This window comes from Urtica dioica, chromosome 9, assembly GCF_054948205.1.
Source record: "Urtica dioica subsp. dioica isolate 48M chromosome 9, U.dioica_male_clone48M_v1_H2, whole genome shotgun sequence".
NCBI lineage: Eukaryota > Viridiplantae > Streptophyta > Magnoliopsida > Rosales > Urticaceae > Urtica > Urtica dioica.
This window is the reverse complement of record NC_142764.1, coordinates 10,854,519-10,871,623: the sequence shown is the minus strand read 5'-3', so window position 1 is coordinate 10,871,623 and position 17,105 is coordinate 10,854,519. Positions and strand designations below refer to the sequence as shown.

The window sequence follows — 17,105 nt, the reverse complement described above, 5'->3', positions numbered from 1 at the left end:
TCCACTGAATATTATCTATGTTTACCCTTCATGAATGTCATCAGCTAGTCGGGATTTACTAAATTACCATTTTACCCTTCTAGCTGTTATTTCCTCAACTCCTTTGTCGCTTGTGAATAAGTTAGAAACAATGTATTGACGAGGAGCTAACAAGTCACATTGTTTCATCCAAAAGAGTCAGGACTCAATTTGGACACTGGCCAGTTCATTTATTCACACTCCAAGGAACAAAGCATGAGGTGACATACATTGCATTTCAGCAATCTTGTACATGAATTCCATATCTATGAGAACTTCACAAAGTTACTCATGACAGACTCACAACTTAGTACTTCACCAATAGGCCTTGTTCGGAATCACATAGTGAGTCCGAACTTTGACTTTCTCAAATGAGAATACTAAGGTGTGAAATGGCATGTCTCATTTCAGGATTAAGGTAAGCATGATGCAATTCATACATAGTGACTTCGAGACATAAGAGGTTAAATGGTTTGTTCTTATATTGTCTCTAGAAGTGCACTGGTCAATTCAGTACCTTCGGAAGATACCTAGAAGAACTATAGAGTCCCCAACTCTCAATGCCTCATAACCAGACATCATAGATTCTTCTAACAATCATACTGAGGTCAATAGTCCTTTGACCCTAAGATTGCGAATATATCGTTTTAAGCAAACTACGAAGAGTTTGTTCATGCAAATCTACATTTGTCTCTTCGTAAGTTGTTAAGTTTGTTTATGGACTAAAAGACTAAGGTTTTATCATAAAGCTTCAAACAAAGAAAGAATGAATGAACGTTTCAACTTTATTAATGAATAGATAGACAATTACAAGCAAGAGTCTTCATGAGACTTTATTACATCAAATGTACAAAATAAAGACTACAACCCTTCTTGTGGGCACCATTGACAACAGTTTATTCTTTTATTCAGTCTGTTCTGTCGATCTGAATATCATTATTTTGTTTGCTCCTGAGGCGGCTCAGGTCAGTATAATATGTTCAAGTCTTTTAGGTCGCTTGTATTCGGCCTAAAATGTTTCCCTTAAAGTTTCAAATGATTCGCTAAGTCTTTTAGATCGCTTAAAGAACTAAAAAGTTTCCCTTAGGCTGAGGTTATGAATTGGTTCGTGGTTCAAAATCTGTTAAGTTGTTCGGACTATCGCCTGTCCGAAGCATTTCCCTTATAGATTTGAAGCCGAAGTCCGTAATCAAATTTGGTGAAAATTTTAAGTCTTTAGATCGTCGTGGACCTAAAAAGTTTCCCTTAATATTTTCGGACGAGGTCGAACCACGTGGGTGCGATCTTTGATGACGCTGTGAGATGTCGGCTCTCGCCAGAGTCGTCGTGAGGCGTTTGCACTGCTAGCCTAGTCCGAGGTCGGGGTCATTGGCCGAGGTGCGAGCTCCGTGGCTCAAGAAGGTGGGGGGACTGTGCCTTTGTGGTAAGAGGCTGCCTACGTACCCTTATGCAGGGATCAAGTCGGACGTAGTTCAATTCTTACTGGTTTCAACAGTAGTATTTTTTTAGGTTCGAGACGTTCCATGATCTTAAAACCTGGATTCCGTTGAGTGTTTCAAGTTCATAAACGCCGGGATAGGTCACTCTGGTGACCCTATAGGGGCCTTCCCATTTTGCCCCGAGTTTTCCGACGTTTGCCTCAGCAGTATTTTGGAAGATTTTTCGGAGGACCAAGTCCCCTACATCGAATCTTCTTGTATTGACATCCTTGTTGTAGAATCTAGCGATGGATTGCCTATAACGGGATAACCGTGATAGGGCTGAATCTCGCTTTTCCTCCACTAGGTCTAAGGCATCGCATAGAGCTTTGTCATTTTTTGGCTCATCCTCAGGTGCGTATTTTACCCTAAGGGTTTGCACCTGATGCTCAATTGGGATGACAGATTCGACTCCATGGACGAGGGAAAACGGAGTTTCCCCTGTCGGCCTTCGCGGGCTGGTTCGGTATGCCCATAGCACGCCTGGCAGTTCTTCTGCCCACCGCCCTTTCTTGGCGTCGAGTATTTTCCTTATGGAGTCAACAATGGTCTTATTTGTTGCTTCCGCGTGCCCATTTCCTTGAGGATATCGTGGTGTCGACATTCTTACCTCAATGTTGTTATGGAAGAAAAACTTTCTAAACTTTTTCGATATGAATTGCGATCCGTTGTCTGTTGTGATCTCGTAGGGAGTTCCATGTCGACGGATTATATTTTTCCAGATGAATGTTGTGACGTCGACGTCCTTTATCAAGATGAAGGCGCCAGCTTCCACCCATTTAGAAAAATAGTATGTTCAGATTAACAGAAATCTTAACCCGCCAGGGGCGACCGACATTGGTCCCACAATGTCCATAGACCATTTCATGAATGGGTATGGCGCCGAGATAGATGACAATTCTTCCATGGGTCTTTTTATGTTTGGGGCGTGGCGTTGACATTGATCGCAGCGGCGCGAGTGCGCCTAGCAGTCTGCCAGCATGGTCGGCCAAAAGTAGCCTTGCCTCTTTATTTTGATGGCAAGCGCTCGTCCGCCTGCGTGATTTCCGCATTCCCCTTCGTGTACGTCTTCCAGGATTCGTCTAGACTCCTCCTTCCCGACGCACTTGAGGTAGGGTCCTGCGAAACTTCTTTTAAACAGGCTTCCATCTATGATGCAAAATCTCGCGCTTCTCAGCACGAGCTTGCGTTTTGCCATCTTATCGGATGAGACCGTACCAGTCGTGATGTAATGTAGTATTTACTCTCTCCAATCCCCCCTTCTATTGTTATGACAACGGCGAATGTCGTGGCAATAGAAGGTTGTTTGATTGTTTCGACTGGTATAATCCTCCTGAGGCCCGGATCCGAGGTAGACGCTAGGGCAGCCAATGCGTCGGCCGAAGTATTCTCGCCTCGAGGGATCCTTGTCAGGGAGAATTCTTCAAAGTTTTTTGTTAGTTCTTTTAGGATTTTTAGGCAAGCTTCCATTCGCTCATCCCTAGTCTCGTATTCCCCGGAGTATTGGTTTGCTACGAGTTGGGAGTCGCAGAAAGCTTCCACTGTCTTTGATCCAACTGCAGTGGCCAACCTAAGTCCGGCGACTAGTGCTTCGTACTCGGCTTCGTTGTTTGATGCGACGAAGTCAAGCCTAAATGACTGTTCTATAGTCTCACCGTGAGGGGAGGTTAGGTGTATACCTACTCCAGCCCCTTGCTTTGATGATGCCCCGTCCACTTTAAGTGTCCAGGTGCCTTCGACTTCGGTCACGGTGGGACTTTCTCTCGGGAGTTCGATGATGAAATCCGCTAAAACTTGCGATTTTGCGGATGTCTTCACTCGGTACTCGATATCGTATTCGCTCAGCTCCACGGCCCACTTGGTTAATCATCCTGATTGATTAAGGCTATATAGGAAACTTCTGAGCGGATGTGATGTCATTACTATTATGGTGTGAGACTGGAAGTATGGTCGAAGTTTTCACGCGGCGGAAACGACGGCCAAGGCCAGTTTCTCCATAATAGGATATCGAGTTTCATCATCGACTAACGACTTGCTTGTATAAAAGATTGGTCGTTGGTCTCCTTGCTCTTCTCTGGCGAGTACTCCACTAACTGCCGCTTGAGACACTGTGACGTATAGATAGAGTGGCTCCCCCGCGACGGGTTTTGCCAGGATTGGGGGTGTCGATAGATACTCTTTCAATTTTTAGAACGCCTCTTTGCATTTGTCGTCCCATTCGAGCTTCTTGTTTCCTTTAAGGAGCCGATAGAAAGGAAGACATTTATCTGTCGACCGAGAGATGAAGCGGTTGAGGGCAGCGATGCGTCCCGTCAACCTTTGAACTTCTCGCCTATTACGGGGCGAAGGCATCTCTCGTAAGGCGTGTAATTGATCCGGGTTGGCCTCAATTCCTCGTTGGGTAACTAAATACCCCAGGAACTTGCCGGATGATACTCCGAACGAACATTTGGTGGGATTGAGTTTCATTTTATATTTATTCAGTACCTCGAAACATTCCTCCAAATGCCCTATGTGGTTGTTCTCCCTTAGGGATTTTACTAGCATATCGTCGATATACACTTCCATCGTCTTCCCTATCTTTTCCTTGAACATTTCGTTGACTAACCTTTGATAGGTGGCGCCAGCGTTGTTTAGTCCAAAGGGCATGACCTTATAGCAATACGTGCCTCGGTCGGTGATGAAAGCTGTTTTTTCTTGGTCATCCGGATGCATCAGGATTTGGTTATATCCTGAGAATGCGTCCATGAATGAGAGTATTTTATGCCCCGCGGTCGCTTCGACTAGCTGGTCGATGTGAGGCAACGGGAAGCTGTCTTTGGGGCATGCTTTATTTAGATCGGTGAAATCGACGCATACCCTCCATTTTCCATTTTTTTTTCTTTACGACGACAGTGTTTGCCAGCCAATCCGGGTATTTCTTTTCGCGGATTGAATCTGCACTGAGCAGTCTTTCGACTTCGTCGTTGACTACCCGTGCCCTGTCGGGACCGAGCTTTCATCTTTTTTGTTTTATCGGTTTAAAACTGGGATCGACGTTAAGTTGGTGAGACGTGACGTCGATGCTTATTCCTGGCATATCTTCGGTTGACCAGGCGAAGGTGGATTTGTTTCGTTTTAAGAAACAGATCAGTTCTCGTCTGATGCCACCTTTAAGCTTAGTTCCGATTCCTACGCACTTGGAAGGATCGGAGCCATCGAGCTGTACTTAGACCGTCAACTCAGTGCTTGGCGCATCAAGGGAGTCGGGGTCCTCTAGTGCGGAAACACTCTCGGCCGACTCCATGTTCATTAATTGCTATTGCTCTTCTTTAATTGTCTTGGCACAATGTTTGTGGCTAGTGAGATAGCAACTGCGGGAGGTTGCTTGATTACCTCGGATCTCTCCTGTTCCCTCAGGCGTAGGGAAACGAATACATTGATGAAAGGTTGAAGGCACAACCCTCATCATATGTATCCATGGTCTTCCCAAGATAATGTTGTCGTGGGAGAGACAGTCTAGTACTTGAAACTCTACTATTTTGTTGATTCCATGTGTTTTTACGGGCAACCTGATTGTTCCCAAGGATGGAGTAGTGGACCCATTGAAACCTGTTAAATGGGTTCGTTCTCTTTCAATCTCGTCTTCATCGATTCCCATCCTTGCCAGGGTATCCTTGAAAATAAGATCTACAGAGCTGCCACCATCGATTAGAACTCTCGCAACCTCACAGTTAGACACGTCGATCGTGATCACGAGTGCATCGTCGTGTGGTTCGGTTGTCCCAATTGCTTCTTTTTCGGAGAACGAGATTTGAACATCTTGTTCTAATCTGATTTTGGTTGTTTGGTTACTCAATCGTCGTTGATGTGTTTTGATGGAGTTAACCGTTTCGTTGCAAAATTTTGAGCCCCATTATGAAGTCAACTCTGTGTTTTGCGACAGTCAGCGGGGAGTTTGGTTCCCCTTCCTCCTCGGGTCTCACTCTCTTGGGGGAGGGGTTGCCCCTTTCCCCTGTTGTTGTTATTGAAGACTTTCTTCTTTGGCGGGGGTTTTAGATCAACATCTTTTAGTTCCCCATTCGCGTATTTCTCGGCTAAAGCCTTACGCATGGTTTCGCAGTTGACCGTGTCGTGGCCTTTAGCCTTGTGGAAACTGCAATACGCATTGGGGTCCCGCGTCCATTTCTTAGCCTGGGGGCCTCCCTCCTTAATGTCATCACTGACATTGAGCATATAATTAGGAGGGGCGTGTTGCTTTTTGGCGTGAGGTACAGCGTCGTGGGGATTAGTCCTTCGAGGGTTATTCCCAGTGTTTACGGGCCTCATCCAAGTATTGGAGGATGGTTTCTTTTCGGCCGCGCGTTGCCTCTCGTAAGAAGCAAATTCTTCTTCGGCCTTTGCGTAATTCACGGCCTTATGAATTGCATCCTCTAGTGTGAGGGGGCGGTTAACAGTCATCTCCAGTTTCAGCTTTGAGTCGTGCCTTAATCCGTTCCTCAGAGAGGTTATGGCAGACTCGTGGCATACGTTAGAGATTTTCGAGAGTACGTCCTTGTAACGAAACATGAAATCCTTTAAAGATTCGCTCTCTCTCTGTTGGATTCCCCATAAGTCCGCTATGGTCAGATCGTCTTCCACGAACATCGAATAATGTTTCAGGAATGCGGCTGATAGCTTATCGAAACCATCAATGGATTTTTGTTCGAGTTTGGAGAACCATTCCAAGGCGGGTCCGGACAAGCTTTCAGCGAATAGTTGACAGTATCCTGCCTCTAATTCTCTTTCACATAGCATAACCCGTCCCATTGCGACTCTGAAGGACAATATGAAAGCTTTCGGACTTGAGGTGCCATTGTACCGTGGAAGGCGAACCTTTCCGATATCTCCCAGTTGCACTTCAGTGATGTTTCTGGCGAAAGGAGTTCGCCTCGTTTCTTCTACGAGACGATCTATCTCGGGAGCCGAACTGGTCGCAGAATGAAATTCTGAACGAACAGCTCTCAGCTCGGCCGTTATGGATTCCTTGAACCTGTCCAGTTCGGTCATACTGGGTTCGTCACCACGAAAGAGGTGAGGTCTCGATTGTGCCGGACTGACTGCGGTTGCACTTACCGGGCCCTGACGGGTCTAATTCATCCCGCCAAAACGCTGGGGGTGAATGTTTGGTAGATCGCATGAGGGCGAGGTCCCGAATCAGTCGGGAAAGGTCCGGAAGGTGCTCCCCCGAGCGGAGGCGGAGGGAGTTCGAAAGGATCGATCGTGACTTCTGTCGCGACCTCGCCAGCAGCCCCCCCCAAGCTAAAAGCTTGTGATGGGAGACTGGACTGTTCCTCGGGCGACCTGTATCCCAGAGAAATCCAGACGGACTCCGGGAGGGATAGCTCGACTTGTTTGCACAACTGAGGTTGCTTGGCGAGCTGACTCAGAGGCGGTCATATCTCCGGATCCCACTTGAGGATCCGGGGTGTTTTGAGGAGTCGAGAGAGTATTCAACCGGTCATTAAGAGCACGGTTGGTCTCGGCTTGCTCATCAATCTTTTTGGTCAGCATATCCAGGATTGCCCTGATCCCCGGAGGGATCTCTTCTCCGGATTCGTAATGAGTCGGAGTGGAAGACATGATAAAATTTTTCTTTTTACGAACTGCTTCTTCCGAGATTGGTCTTTCTGAATTTTCCCACAGACGGCGCCAAATTGTTGATGTCGATTTTTGGATCGATCAACAATCACAAATAAAAGGTGAAATGATAAAATATTTTGAAAGGGTGTAGAAAGACGTCGTATAAGAAACAATTTAATAATAAAGAACTATAATAATATATGAATATTAATTAATTTTATTAATTTAGAGGAGGTTACAACGGGACGAGGTGACGAACTCAACAGGTCGAGCTCACGATCACAAATATAAGAATACAAAGGAAATATTAATTGGAAACTGAGACTGAGAGCTTGTGTGTGTGAAAATCGTCATCTCCTCTTCTATTTATAGGCGAGATGGAACCTTCTGGCCGAAGACGCGTGTTCTTCGATCCACACTCCTCGCCAAGGCTGAAGTCGTCTGAGATCCGGTCTTCGCGGCGTGGTTTGCTCTTTGATTGACCGATCCTTCTGACCAGGAAGACGTGGCCGAGCTGGAGTTCTTCATTGGCCCAGAGAGTATTGCTGGACTTGGGCCGATCTGCCGAGAGCGGACTAGGTCCATGATCGATTTTGTGGGCCGGTCTACAACTGGATTGTGGGCTTTAGTCGGGCCAAAGCCTATACGAAATAATATTGATTATTTGAATTTTTATACCCCCACAAATACCAATACATATAAATACGTATTACACATGTGGATATTACTAAATCCTAAATATGATTATTATTTCCATCTTTTATATATTTTATGGTGTGAGTTTAAGCGGGGATTAAAATCTCGGGGTTCCCGTCCGGTTCCCGTCCGAAACTCGGGTTCAGAAGGGTCCCGACACGGTTCTGAACAAAACCAGTAAATTCCCTGAGAACCGCTGGGAACCGGACGGCAAGTGACCCGATTCTCGATTCAGAAGAACCGGCGTGATTCAGTGTAATTTTAAACAAAAATCGGGGTATATAAACGAAACTCGAGCTCATTTTTCCCTTCACGCCGAAATCTAGGGTTACGTTTCTCGTCATTTCGCTTAAGGATCTTCACGCTTTCTCGCCAGTTCCCGCTGGTTTTGTGCATTTTCCGGCATGATGTAGGTGAATCTTCACTATGTACCGGCGAATCCCATATGTGGAGAAATAGTAGAGAAGAAGATTGTAAAAAAAATTGCTTTTGTTTTTGTTTTTTGAGTTTGACTGGTTCCTGAGTTAGGGAAGAAGACGAAGCAACAGAAGAGATAAATTATCGGAGGAGAGAGAGAGAGAGAGAGAGAGAGAGAGAGAGAGAGAGAGAGAGAGAGAGAGAGTGTGTATGTGTGTGTGAAGAAAAAGAAGTGAAAGCTGAAAAGGCTTTTTGGAAAAAAAAGTAAAATATTTATATTTGTCCTTGATATGTGATTGATTGTGGCTTATGTGCACTTATGCGCGTGTCTTGTGGTTATAAAAGCAACTGACTAGACCAAAGCTAATATATTATATTATATAGTATTCGATAAATATATATATATATATATATATATATATATTATATCATGCTTTATATTATATAACACACACCCGCATATATCATTTCACTATTATATTATATATAAGGCAAATTTTACTTGGACTCTCTAGCCGAACATATTAACATAGAACAACATATTATATATATATATATATATATATATTAATATATAATATATATATCCATAACATAGATAATAAGAAGCAAGACCAATTCCAACATATTACACGTGGCATTTTTTTTTTTCTCTCTTCTTCTCTTCTTTCTTGCGCCATCTTCTCTTCTCTCTTTTTTTCTTTCTTTCTTTCCCACGTTACTCTCTCTCTGACACGTGGCATATTTTTTTTTCTTCTCTTCTTCTCTTTCTTGCGTCATCTTCTCTTCTCTCTCTTTTTCTTTCTTTCTATTCCACGGTACTCTCTCTCTCTCTCTCTCTCTCTCTCTCTCTCTCTCTCTCTCTCTCTATATATATATATATGTATATTATAGTATTGATTACTATAAAATATTTTACTGGTATCACATACCTTTACACATTACAAATAAAACAATATATTTTTTTCTTAAAAAAAAAAAGAAGAAGCATACTAACATATATTATTTCAATCAACATTAGTATACCTTATTATTATTATTATTACTATATGTATCTCATAATAATAATTACTATTGATATTTATATTACTATATCACGTATATGTACATAATAAAAAATAACAATTATTACTATAAAATATATTTTACTATATTATCATGGTATATATTAGAATAACATATATTATTTTAATCAATATTGGTATAAGTTATTATCTATTTGGAAAAGGTATGTCGTATTATGTATAGATTTATATGTTACTATTCAATATCTAATACATTTTTGTAATTTGTTTATGTAACAATCATACAATCTGAATATAAATATAAGCTACTTTTTTATTTAATATTTTATTTTGTCTTTAACTTAAAAAAATATCAAAATTTAATTTCAATTTGTTTTAGTTGATAAAAAATTTGGTCCATAACACTTTTAAAATTTTTGATATAATGAGAAATTATGCAATAGATTTTAAATCAATGAATCATCAAGACAATAGAGTGTTTGTTTTTATAGAGTTTTCTTTTAACATTTTGTAATTTTATTATTTGTTAAAAATATATGACAACAATTTTACTAATTTTAATTTTATAAAATTGACAAATTCTCATATAATTAATATAATAGTAATCCATGACATATATAATCTATAACATATAGGGCAGTGTAGCAAAATAGTCAAAATGAAACTATGAAATTTGTTTTTATCCTATGTTTCACAACTTTTAGGGAAATAGCCAACAAATTTATGTGACAATAATTAAGGTATGATTTGCCCTTATTTATTAACAAATTCGTCATTTTCTCTCTCCTACTTTTTTCTTACGCTTTTTTTACGTAAAAACTTCGAAAAACCATATATATCTCGTATGAACTCGAAATTGAGTGATTCCAAATCCTACGGATTCGTGATGACGAGATCTTCAAAAATAGATCCATTGTGTTTGATGAAAAATCATGTTTAATACCATAGATGTAGAAAAATCATGTTACTACCTTAAATATGGAAATAACTGAATTTTTTTGAAATTATCGACATAAATATAATTTTCATGAAACACAATGGAAATTTTTGAAGATTTCGACGCCACGAATTGGTAGGATCTGAAATCACTCAATTTCGAGTTCGTATGAGAAAGATACGAATTTTTGAAGTTTTGATGTAAAAAAAAATTATTTGAAAAAAATAGGAGAGAGACAGTGACGAATTTATTAATAAATTAGGGTAAATCAGACCTTAATTATTGTCACATAAGTCGTTTGGCTAAATCCCTAAAAATTGTCAGACATAGACTAGATCCAAAATCATATGTTTAAAGTGGCGTAGTTAATTACAATCTCTAACATATATCCATAATCCTCCATAACATATATAATAAGGAGCTAGGCTCCTTCAACTTTCATCTACGCATTGACACGTGATTGCTTGTATGGGCGACACGTGACACTATTTTAGTCAAATTTTTTTGTGACCTTCATCCATTAACATAGATAGAATAGGCAAAGCCTCTTCCATCTTTATCATATGGCCGCCACGTAGCGCCTCCAGGATGCTACACGTGGCGGCCCTTTTTATATCTTCCGTTTTTTTTCCTTCCGGCTTTTAACTCTTTTTTTTTTTTTTTTTTTTTTTTTTTTTTTCAGAATTTAACTTTTTTTATATATTTTTTTCTTTTCTTTCCCCCGGCTTTTATATTTTTTTTCTTGACTTTGAAATTTTTTTTTCCCCTCTCATCAATATATTTTGTATCTTTTTTATTTATATTTTTTTTCTATCTCTTTCATCAATATATTTTGTATAATTTTTTTATGTATATTATAATCATAATCGCTAATATTATATTATATCGATAACATACATTATCCTATTTTTTCCCCTCTCTCATCAATATATTTTTTATTTATCCATAACATAGTAATAAGAGGCAATGTCTCTTCAACTTTCATTCTGGTTCCGTCACGTGGCGCTGTCAGGCGGCGACTTTAATTTTTTTTTTTTGTCCCCTCTCTCATCAATATATTTTGTATATTTTTTATTTATATTTTTTTCTCCCTCTATCATCAATATATTTTGTATAATTTTTTTTATGTATATTATAATCATAATTACTAATACTATATTATATTGTATCAATAACATACATTATCCTTTTTTTTTCACGACCTTAAATTTTTTTCCCTCTCTCATCAATATATTTTGTATATCTTTTTTATTTATTTTTTTTCTCCCTCTTTCATTAATATATTTTGTATAATTTTTTTATGTATATTATAATCATAATTACTAATACTATATTATACTATACCAATTACATACGTCCCCCCTACATGCATTCTATGACCACCACATGGTCCCGCTAGATGGCGCCACGTGGCGGGTTTTTTTTTTTTTTTTTTTGTGCTTCTTCTTCTTCTTTTTATTGTGCTTCTTCTTCTTCTTCTTTTTACTATATGTTATTATTATTATTATTATTATTATTATTATTATATATATATATATATATATATATATATATATTCTTGAAAAAACTATGTGGTATTAATATTACACGTAGATTTTATATTTTATTGTTTGATGTATAATACACTTTTCGAATTTAACATAACAATATTTATTATTAATATAAATATAAGAATTTTTTTCTTTCTATTTCTTTATATATATATTTTTTAATTTATTTTATCAAAATTTAACTTCAACTTTTACTTACCTAAATTTTTTTTGCCCATAATGCTTATAAGAAATCTGACAGATAGGAAAACATGCAGTATTTTAAAAACTTTTGAATCATAAAAGAGTTTTTTTCTACTTTTTATTTTTTATTTTTTAAACATCATTGACAACGATTTTCTTAGATTTAATTTAATAAAACTAAAAGTCTTCAACTTATTTTATTTTCTTTATTTTTATTTCCCATTTTTTTTTAAGAAAACAATAATAATTTGCTGACTCGCGCATCGCGCGTTTATTCAACTAGTATATATATATATTTTTATATATATATATATATATATATATCTTACTTAGTATTATGATATTATCAAAATTTAACACTAACAAATATTAATGATATACAAATTAAATTAAAGGATCATATTTTTTAATTTATTTTAATATTATTATTAATGTATATATATTTACATGCTCGTATGTATTTGTTTACGGAATACCTCCTCAGTAAGTTCGATATTTTCCGGTAAACCACATCGGTAACAGTAAGTTCATCGGTACGGTTTATTATCAGTTACACTGGATACCCCGATAAACCAAGGGTATCTCCCGATAATCCAGTAAAATTTGAGTCTCGGTACGACATCGATAACGGTATTCGATTATGACATATTTGTGTTTGATATAATAATTTTCTTTTCCATATTTTTTTCATTTGATTTTCTATCGACTTGTTGTTTTTAGCAAGGTTTGAAATCTCGCGCGAGATGGGGGTATCTCGCGCGAGATCTCGCGTTTGGGAAGGGTGCGAGAGAGGTACGAGTATATCTCGCGAGTTTGGTCAAATCTCGCGAAATCTTGCGCCATATCTCGCGTGTATAATACCTTCGAATCTCGTCCGAGTGAAGTTATTTTTTGCAAAATTTTTCCCCATTTCCGCATGTTTTCCGCAGAAGAAGAAGAGAAAGAGGACCTAGATCTCGCCGGATCTCGCCATGTACCCCCGAATCTCGCACGTTGGAGGTGTAAAACTGCTCAAATCTCGCCGTGTACCCTCGGATCTCGCGCGGTAAGGTTCAAAACTGAAATATAATTTTTTTTTATTATTTTGAATGAATTTTTGATTGGATTGTTGAGTATTTTGAATGGATTGTTGATATGAAGTTATTATAATCCGAATTTATGTAGTATTTTGAATAATTTGATGATGTTGTCTTTATTTAGTGTGACTTTGCTTGAGAACTCTATATTATATGTGTATTGATTTGTACTCTATTTCGAATTTCATGTCTGGAATTTTGAAAACTTTATTCTAAAATTTATATAGATTGTGTATCCTAAACTTATACAAAATTATAATTAAAAGTTGTTCAAATACCTTGTGGAATATTTTTTTTTGGCGGTATATCCCACGAAATGCGGTATACCCTACGATACGAGATACCCGAACGTTTATCAAATACCACGAGATACCAAGGTACGAGACGAGATACCAAAAAAAAGAAGAAGCGCGGTACGACCGCGAGATGCGAGATTTTAATCCTAGGTTTTTGGTAAATCAAGAGTCTCAAAAGATCGTCAAAATCGGTATTTTGAAACCTTGACAAGGCATAGACAAGTAAAGCCTAGTGGGTAGCGTGGGAACACCAAAAGAACTATAGAACGCGAACACAAAAGAAAAAATAAATTCATTTGGTTGTGTTTGGTAGTTAACTCAAAAAGTTTTTTGTTTTCTGTTTTCTAATTTTTGTAGTTGTATTGAAAAACTGTTTTGTAATTGTTTTCAAAAAGTTGTTTGGTACAGTTTTCATTTTTGTTTTTGAGAAAGTGAAAAAACTGAAAAAAGTGTTTGGTATAGTTTTCATTTTTATTTTTGAAAGAATGAAAAGAGAAGATGAGGAGAAAGAGGAGAGAAGAGAAGAAATTTTTTTTCAAAAACACCTTTATTTGTTTTCAGTTTTCTTTACTTTTTTCCAAAATAACTTCAAAATTTTTTGAAATTTTTTTCCGAAAACACTTTACCAAACATGTTTTCAATTTTTGTTTTCAATTTTACCTCCATGGCAACTATGGCCTCCCTCTACGCATCTCCCGCTCTCTGCGCCACCCGCGATGCGGCCTTCATTCGCCGCGCCTCGGAGCTCGCCGACATGTCCGCCGGCCTCACCTCCCCCCACCCTAACTTCGGCTGTGTCATAGCCGCTTCCTCCGGCGCCGTCGCCGGCGAGGGATTCCTGTACGCGCAGGGCACAAGGCCCGCCGAGGTCATCGCCGTCCAGGCCGCCGGCGAGTCCTGCCGCGGCGCCACGGCCTACCTCAACATGGAGCCCGGCGACTGCCACGGCGACGCCGCTGCCGTCTCCGCTCTCGCCGGAGCGGGGGTCGGTAGGGTTGTGGTTGGGATTAGACATCCTTTGAAGCATCTCCGAGGCAAGGCCATTCGCGCTTTGAGAACTCAAGGGATTCAGGTTGATGTTCTCGGTGAAGACCTCAAATCCGAAGTCATCGAGGTATGTTATGAACAGCTCTTTCTGCGTGTGTGTGTGTGTCTCTCTCTCTATGTATATATAGACAAATATGCAGACATTACTTGGTTCCATTTTTGACCTACCTGCTTCATTGATTGATCACATGATTCATAGCTGAAGATTCAAATATTGTTGTTGATGTAATCTAGTTTGAATGTTGAGCATCAGGTGTTAATTTGCTAGAAGTTGAACAAAGTTGTGGTATTTGCTTGCTTGCAAATTTACATGGAATACAGGAAGCTCAAAAATCGTGTCTTCTAGTGAATGCACCACTGATTTGCACAGCCAATTCTCGAATCCCATTCTCCATTCTCCAGTGCGCAATGACTCCCAACGGTGTGCCTTTCGTACAATCTAATTTAATATAAACATCCTCAATACACTACGTTGTCTTCATGTTATTTATTTATTTATTTATTTTTTTCTCACTGGGGACAAACAGGAAAAATAGCATCTAGTAGCGGACACGCGGCTTGGATAAGCAGCGAAGAATCGAGAAGTCGCGTTTTTGAGTTACGAGGTCGAAGTGATGCAGTTGTTGTCGGTGGAAATACTGTGCGAAGGGACAGTATGTTTTCCGGTCTTTCTCTATTCATTAATATAATTCGTAATCGTTGCTGATGAAACCAGGGAAGATATATTGATGCGCCGAGATGTGTTATTAAATCAGATCCGAGACTGACAGCTAGACACAAAGGTGGGCATATGCCGATGCGGATAGTGATGAGTCAGAGTCTGGATCTTCCCAAGGAAGCGAATCTGTGGGACATGACCGAAGCGTCCACCATAGTCGTGACTCAAAGGGGTGCGCCGAGGAGCTTCCAGAAACTTCTTGCTTCGAAAGGAGTCGAAGTGGTCGAATTCGACATCTTAAACCCTCGAAACGTGATGGAGTACTTCTGCGATCGGGGCTATCTTTCAGTTCTGTGGGAGTGTGGGGGGACATTAGCTTCATCTGCTATTTCATCCAGAGTGTTACACAAGGTATCGATGGTTCTTATCAAGCTTATGTAGCTTATTCATCGAATTGTATGTTAGACCCCCAAGGAGAGATTAGTAAATTACTACATATATTATTTGGGTGGGTCGCTAAGATTACGATACCTGGTGATTTAGTAGTGAGCCGATTTTCAAAAAAATATGTTTTTAACTATGACCCCGCAACAGCTAGGGAAATGGAAACACTATGAATTGCTAGGCAGATATCTTTAGAGAGGCTAGACCTTATGATCTGACGGTTAGAGCAACTACTCTTGGGTGGAGTTTATCAATAAAAGTAATGACTTGTGTTCGTATCTGCAAACTTGTTTAGGTTTATGCGTTTGCAGCCCCGGAAATCATTGGCGGTGAAAAGGCAGCGACCCTTGTAGGTGAGCTGGAAATGGTTGAAATGTCACAAGCGTTGGGTTTGAACGACGTTTGTTACGAGCAGGTTGGGCCAGACATTCTTGTTAGTGGGTTCCTTGAACCCATACCCTATCAAACCCCAATGATTCCCTTGGTCGAGGAGACTCGCGAAATTCATCCGCCTCCCACACCACACGAAAAAATCATAGCCTTCTATAAGGTGTGGGACCTGTACGGTGCCTTTTCTAACTTCTCTCCTCATCCGATTAAGATGCTTGATGAGAATGGCGAGAACGTGACTTGGCCCAGTGTGGAACATTACTACCAGGTAGTACCAACTGTCTCTTGAAAAGCTTAAAGTCCTCCTGGTTGAATCTCATGTCATGAATTATGTTATTTTATTCCCGTTTAGGCTAACAAGTTTGTTGGGGTCGACGATCCCGTGGCCCGAGAATGCGTCATTACCATAAAGTCAGCAAAAAGTCCAGAGGAAGCGGCACAAATAGGACGGTCAATGGAAACGGAACGACCAGATCTGGTATGAGATTTCTCTTCGAGATATTCCCGTTGTGTGATGTCATTTTGTTTCTATCGGAACCATATATATATATATATATTTTGCAGATTAGAGCCGACTGGGAAAGTGCCAAGATTTATGTCATGTACAGAGCACTTAAATGCAAGTTCTCGATTTACCCGCATCTGAACTCAATGCTGCTCTCAACCGTTGGATCAGTTCTCCTGAATCTATCGCCGCACGATCTATTCTGGGGTGGAGGACCGGACGGTGAAGGTTTGAATTATTTGGGCTTACTTTTGGGGCGACTAAGATCAGAGTTACTGGGTGAATCCACACCATCTGCTCAAACTCGTTCGCAGCTGCATCTTATATACTCAGTCCAGATGCAGTGCTATGAGGATGCCAAGCTCACGGAGCTCTTCCCCGAAATAATCCGATCTATGTATACCAATGACGACCTCGCTAAAGATACCATCCTTCACTGGTTCCGCAAAGGAACTAACCCCAACGGCAGGTTTGTGCACATAATACTATTTTTTATTTATTTTTTATCTGTGTCAAATAAATATTCAGGAGTGTTAACGAGTTATGATTTTTGATGAATCTTCAATCTTCTGACTGGCGGGTCGTTAATGGATGTGTTTTCTCTTGGCAGGCAAACTTTTGTGAAGGCACTGGAGCCATTTGTCAATTGGCTGGAGGAGGCAGAAGAGGAGGAGTGAAATGAATAACGACCATTGTGTTCTTACTTCCGTGTTTGTTGGGTTAATCAGATTTTTTCATGTATACCCGAGTCAATACAATATGTTTTTTAGTTTTAAAACCCAAA

At 39.7% G+C, this 17,105-nt stretch overlaps 3 protein-coding genes across 3 annotated transcripts; 1 reads left to right on the top strand and 2 right to left on the bottom strand.

Moving 5' to 3' along the window:
• Positions 1 to 1,506: 1,506 nt before the first annotated feature.
• LOC149384910 (uncharacterized) lies at positions 1,507 to 4,091 on the bottom strand. The gene is made up of 3 exons (XM_089626198.1): positions 3,984 to 4,091; positions 2,741 to 3,353; positions 1,507 to 2,264 (listed from the first exon to the last, which is right to left on the bottom strand). Exons 1-3 carry the CDS (start codon positions 4,089 to 4,091, stop codon positions 1,507 to 1,509), a joined length of 1,479 nt encoding a protein of 492 aa, XP_089482324.1.
• Positions 4,092 to 5,399: 1,308 nt separating this feature from the next.
• LOC149384909 (uncharacterized) lies at positions 5,400 to 6,524 on the bottom strand. Its single transcript, XM_089626196.1, has one exon. It carries the CDS (start codon positions 6,522 to 6,524, stop codon positions 5,400 to 5,402), a length of 1,125 nt encoding a protein of 374 aa, XP_089482322.1.
• A 7,417-nt stretch (positions 6,525 to 13,941) lies between these two features.
• On the top strand, positions 13,942 to 17,105 carry LOC149384908 (riboflavin biosynthesis protein PYRR, chloroplastic-like). The gene is made up of 8 exons (XM_089627396.1): positions 13,942 to 14,391; positions 14,646 to 14,745; positions 14,852 to 14,977; positions 15,080 to 15,393; positions 15,722 to 16,084; positions 16,169 to 16,294; positions 16,381 to 16,790; positions 16,932 to 17,105. The coding sequence occupies exons 1-8, from the start codon at positions 13,942 to 13,944 to the stop codon at positions 16,996 to 16,998; spliced, it is 1,956 nt and encodes a 651-aa protein (XP_089483522.1). The 3' UTR covers positions 16,999 to 17,105.

Bases quoted from the DNA above. Each gene is read 5' to 3' on its own strand.
- LOC149384909 (XM_089626196.1), bottom strand. From the start codon at position 6,524: ATGACCGAACTGGACAGGTTCAAGGAATCCATAACGGCCGAGCTGAGA.
- LOC149384908 (XM_089627396.1), top strand. From the start codon at position 13,942: ATGGCAACTATGGCCTCCCTCTACGCATCTCCCGCTCTCTGCGCCACC. The intron at 14,392-14,645 runs GTATGTTATGAA...CATGGAATACAG, and splicing joins TCAAATCCGAAGTCATCGAG to GAAGCTCAAAAATCGTGTCT. The intron at 14,978-15,079 runs GTATGTTTTCCG...TTATTAAATCAG, and splicing joins AAATACTGTGCGAAGGGACA to ATCCGAGACTGACAGCTAGA.
- LOC149384910 (XM_089626198.1), bottom strand. From the start codon at position 4,091: ATGTTCAAGGAAAAGATAGGGAAGACGATGGAAGTGTATATCGACGAT. The intron at 3,354-3,983 runs GTACTGAATAAA...TGATTAACCAAG, and splicing joins ATTTGGAGGAATGTTTCGAG to TGGGCCGTGGAGCTGAGCGA. The intron at 2,265-2,740 runs GTAAATACTACA...AATGGGTGGAAG, and splicing joins AGAAGGGGGGATTGGAGAGA to CTGGCGCCTTCATCTTGATA.